The 4,628-nt window shown below is 33.3% G+C and overlaps 2 protein-coding genes across 2 annotated transcripts; both read right to left on the bottom strand.

The window, feature by feature from the left end:
• Nucleotides 1-289: 289 nt before the first annotated feature.
• LOC143623904 (callose synthase 7-like) lies at nucleotides 290-1,355 on the bottom strand. Its single transcript, XM_077094704.1, has 5 exons — nucleotides 1,242-1,355; nucleotides 1,037-1,154; nucleotides 599-930; nucleotides 466-518; nucleotides 290-378 (listed from the first exon to the last, which is right to left on the bottom strand). Exons 1-5 carry the CDS (start codon nucleotides 1,269-1,271, stop codon nucleotides 309-311), a joined length of 603 nt encoding a protein of 200 aa, XP_076950819.1. The 5' UTR covers nucleotides 1,272-1,355; the 3' UTR covers nucleotides 290-308.
• On the bottom strand, nucleotides 1,251-4,390 carry LOC143623903 (putative callose synthase 6). The gene is made up of 13 exons (XM_077094703.1): nucleotides 4,196-4,390; nucleotides 3,801-3,901; nucleotides 3,578-3,690; nucleotides 3,376-3,463; nucleotides 3,005-3,115; nucleotides 2,755-2,877; nucleotides 2,591-2,680; nucleotides 2,383-2,474; nucleotides 2,165-2,297; nucleotides 1,946-2,080; nucleotides 1,783-1,859; nucleotides 1,606-1,693; nucleotides 1,251-1,361 (listed from the first exon to the last, which is right to left on the bottom strand). The coding sequence occupies exons 1-12, from the start codon at nucleotides 4,335-4,337 to the stop codon at nucleotides 1,654-1,656; spliced, it is 1,245 nt and encodes a 414-aa protein (XP_076950818.1). The 5' UTR covers nucleotides 4,338-4,390; the 3' UTR covers nucleotides 1,251-1,361; nucleotides 1,606-1,653.
• Between the last annotated feature and the right edge of the window lie 238 nt (nucleotides 4,391-4,628).

Genomic DNA, 4,628 nt, shown 5'->3' with positions numbered 1-4,628 from the left:
TTTACCAGTTATAAACATAAGGTTATTTAGGTCAATGATCAATAATAAGATAAATAATTATAAGGGCCATATATAAATATATATATAAAATATATTTATTTTAACAGAAAGAACTCGTGCCACTCATAGTTACTAACTGTCAAATGCATGATTGTCTTTGTGGGCCCGATCAATGGCAATATCTGTAATTAAAATGCAAATTAAAGCATAGACTAACTACGACAGTCAATTAAGGTTATTAGCATTTATTCCATAACTAATTCTCTCTCTATAAAGAAAATTAGCATATGATACTTTTCAAGCTTAGTTTAACCTACCTCCATGTAGTAGCTGAATGCAAACTTGCTTATTAGCAACATTATCCAAAAAAGTGTATACCTAAAAAAGCAAGAGTAATAAAGTAAGAAAAAAAAAATAAAACTCCAATCACATATCAAATGATTAATATAATGTATTAATCCTAACTTGAAAAGAGAAAAGATGTCCTCATGCATGCCTCTCCCAACATAAAGTTTTGGCTGAGAAGATTTCCAAAATATTAATATAAAACAAAAAAATATAATATAAAAACAAACTGACGATATGCTAACGAGCTAACCTGGGCCCACCACATTAAAAGAGTGACTATCCTCCAGTTTGAACGTTCCATGTGTCTCCTTATTGGTGGAAGCAAAAATAGCAATACAGCCAGTATGTTGGGTATCAGGTAAATTGCAATAAGATAGTTATAAAGTGTCTGTTCCCGCCAATTTCCTCCCAAAGTACTGAAAAACCTCACTAATCCTGTTGGATTTGGAACAGATCTTGAATAACAAACGGGAAAAATAACTACCCAAAATCCAGATACAACTAATTTGAGTATGTATCGAAAAATTTGGGTCGGTTTTAAACTTCTCCATGCATTGAAACTGAGGATTATATCTAGCGTAGCTGCAGGATGAAAAAGGCACTAAATGTCAGAATAAAATCATAAATTCGTGACGTGTGAATGTAAAATGTGTTAAATATCAGAATGAATGAATAAAATGATTAGTACCTTGGATAAAGTTAAGTACAGCATAAGTAATGAATATACTTAAGATATTTTTAATGACATCCTCATTAAAAAGTCCAAAAATTGACCCGTCTTCATGCCATCCAACAATAACCATAGCCTGCAAATAGAAAGGTGACATTCAAACGTTACCAATAATAAACAAAAGATATATAATTAAAACCAACTGCTTTGTTTTATTATATACCTGAAAGACCAATATAAGAAATATCCACATGCGGTCAAAGCTCCTGTAAAGATGCAAAAACGTGCGCACTTCCACAAAGTTAGTTTTTGGCTTCTTTTTCCCTACTACTTGAGTGCGCCTCTGCAATTATATATCATGATCTTACAATTCTTGATGAGACAGGTCACTTTCTAATTAATGCGGTAGCATAAGGTTGATAGAAAGAAATTATATTATAAATATGTTTCTAGGAACAAACATTCAAAAATGTATGAAGTATCATGATTCCAACAATTTGTTAAGTTAAAGTCTAAAATCTTTGATGATGCACACATAATGTGTCAGACTTTGCAAACTACTTAAAATTGCATAAATCTATACATACTGCATGACGTCGTGATGACTCTTCGGAGTGAACAAAAAAGTCAGGTTTTCAGTCCATTGGCCAGCCTAATTTGAAGCATCTGTCCGACCTGAAAAAGAGGAAATTAAAATTTATTTATTATTAAAAAAACACATATAGTTGCAGCATAAATGCTAATTATATAAATAAAAGCATTACCAAAAATATTCATTAAGATCATCATAGTTTCTCCATGACGCATGGCTTGCTTTGCCATTTTTATTTCTCCAAGCTTCCTGTCACCAATTAAATATTAATTTACATTAACAAATTGTTTTCGTAAAAACTGTAACCACGCGTATGGTAAAAAAAATACTATTACCTTACGAAGAACCTCGTAAATAGGTGTAATAACATCATGCAAGAACGCTCCTTCACCAACAGGTGCTGCTTGATAAGTACCTCCACTCACAGGTTGAACATTTCCAAATAAAGTTCCATGCATTTCATTAGCCATCTTATTGATTCAAAGTATAAATAAAAAAATTATTATATTTTAAAATACAAAATGATGGAATTTAACAATCAACTGTAAACATACATTATGTAATATATAGCAAAGGCATTCAGGCATGAACCGGACGTTTGAAGCTTCACCCCAGATAAGAAAGTAAAGTGCAATATAGAGAAGATGCAACTGCTGCTTATCAGCATTAGCTGTAACCTTATGCGAACTTACACAAAAAAAATAAAATCAAATAAAAAAATTAATATTTAAACCCTCGCTTCAATAAAAAAAATCTCTTAATAACAACTTACTCAATGATTGGTGTACGGTGCAGATAATGACACCATGATACATAGTTCTTGAAAGTTTTATCCAGTAATTGCTTAACGCTGGTGCTACCCAGCTGACAAAATTTCCAACCAACAAAAGAATAAATAAAATTTTAGATACTATAATACTATAATTACACACATTAAAGTTTTGTTTTAAAATATTTTAATGAGATGGTAAAAGATGTACCTGCTCATAGTCTCCACTACCCTTCAACCTTCTATCAATATTTGCAAGTAGCAAAACTAGGTGTTCCCGTTGATTTGCAACATTTCCTTTCTTCAATTCAACATAAGAAAAACTTATTTATGTAGGTAATGAATATTCATGAGTTGAGTAAAATAGATAATTACCTGAAATCCAAAAATTGATGATAACCACTCAAGAATATCATTAACAGGTTTGCTTCCGTCACCTGCCCTTCTAACAGGTGGAAGGTTATCCACCTTGCGAACAGCTTGAAGAGCTGCTTTTACCTAATAACATATAAAAGGTGAAATAAAAAAGAGGAATGTGCGCATGCTTGTGTGTATATACATCTACATATGTAATATATAGAGGAAAAATAAAAAGAAGGAAGATTTGTGTCAATCAGATTACAACCTCAGGAAGCGCCATAATTGCTGGTTTGATTCCAACAGTATATAAAGGAAGAATATTATAGTGCGCATACTGCTCTCTGTTTTCCTCTACATCTTGTGCGTATTCTTCAGTCTGCAATGCCATAAAAACCGAGACATTAACTTGTTGAGGTGGCAACATTGGGTAAAAGTACAAACGTGTTATAATAAGAAAAACAACTTTGTGATAATAATCTATATCTACAAATAAAAACTATTTCACAGGTTTTATTCATTAAAAATAGACATTGCGCAACTTTTAACCCGTTTAAGATAAAAACACAACCTAAATTGTCGATTGGTATTAAGACTAACATGGCAGCTAGAAATCAAAGTTCGATAAACAAGTTATACCTTGGCCTCGATTATGTTCGGATTTACCACCGTCCTCAATACATCATACAAAACCGTTGCAATTTGATAAATCTTAGCCATTTCCTCACTAAACATTATAGGTAGTAAAGTAAAGTAAAATAAAATAAAATTAGCAGGTGGTTATTATATTAGGTAGCATCACTAGAGTTTAAACGCTTTGGTAATGTTATTAAAGACTCACGGTTTCTTTGTGTATTGGCCTTCTTTAATGTTTTTCTCATAAAAGTTTTGGTAGAATTTCTGAATTTCCTTGGGATCAGTTCTTGCTAATTGAGGCTTTGTCCTTTCGTCGTTCTGTTACAAAAGAAAATTTGAAATTCTTTAGGGCTTCTTAAACTCTTATTTCATGGCCATACTTTAATCTTTAACTTAGAAAATAAAACATAAAAATAGATAATGTTCACCTTTTGAAGTCTGTGTAACAGGTAAGTTTTAAATTGGCGAACACCACGTCCGTTAGATTTTGGATCCATCCTGTGGGCCTTCTCAAAAGCATGAAATCGGCCTAATCCAGCAAATCAAATACAAGGAGTATAGTAAGTAGCTAGCACAACCATTATAAACATGCTGATAGACTAACTGATGCTTCAGTTAGATCAGTTTCAAAATATGCAGAACTAGAACATCTAAATGTATTTGGATAATCATAAGTTCATATATGAACAGACAAAGCGTGTGTCTGTGTGCGTTCGTTCAATTAACAAATAAACATAAACGAATGGATAAGCAGGTTTTAATAATCAAATTAAAATAAATAAATGCGAAAACAAGGTAAGAGAGTAAGTAATAAAGAGCATACACAAGTAAGCAACTCGCTCGTTATCCCTTTCGATCTCATTGGCAACACGGAGAATGGGAGCAATGGAGGCGAGAGAGGAGGGGACAAGCTCGCTGTCAACTCCGTCGCCATTGGGATCGTACATCGTGGAAGTCCTCGTCATTCTCCTGGATAACGACCTCGGCGGTCCCACGTCCTTGGTCCCACTGGTACTGGCCATCGTAGCTGAAATTTGCAGCAGGAGTTGTTGTTGTTGTGCATAAAGCAGGTGGTGAATGAGAATGTGCAATTGTTGAGAATCATGATTGAATAAGTATAGAGTGAATTTGAAAGTGAACAAGTAAAGCATCGGCTGATTGATGATTCTATTTCGTTCTTTCTTTCTTTCTGCTGTGACTGGTATCTGCCATTGCCGCCCTTTTACACAAGTAAGTAACTGAACAAGGCTTTATCA

This window comes from Bidens hawaiensis, unplaced genomic scaffold, assembly GCF_021521415.1.
Source record: "Bidens hawaiensis isolate Kalapana, Puna unplaced genomic scaffold, B.hawaiensis_p1.1 tig00003589_1, whole genome shotgun sequence".
NCBI classification, from domain to species: Eukaryota; Viridiplantae; Streptophyta; class Magnoliopsida; order Asterales; family Asteraceae; genus Bidens; species Bidens hawaiensis.
Note: the sequence above shows the minus strand (reverse complement) of the source record. Positions and strands in the feature narration are given on the sequence as shown.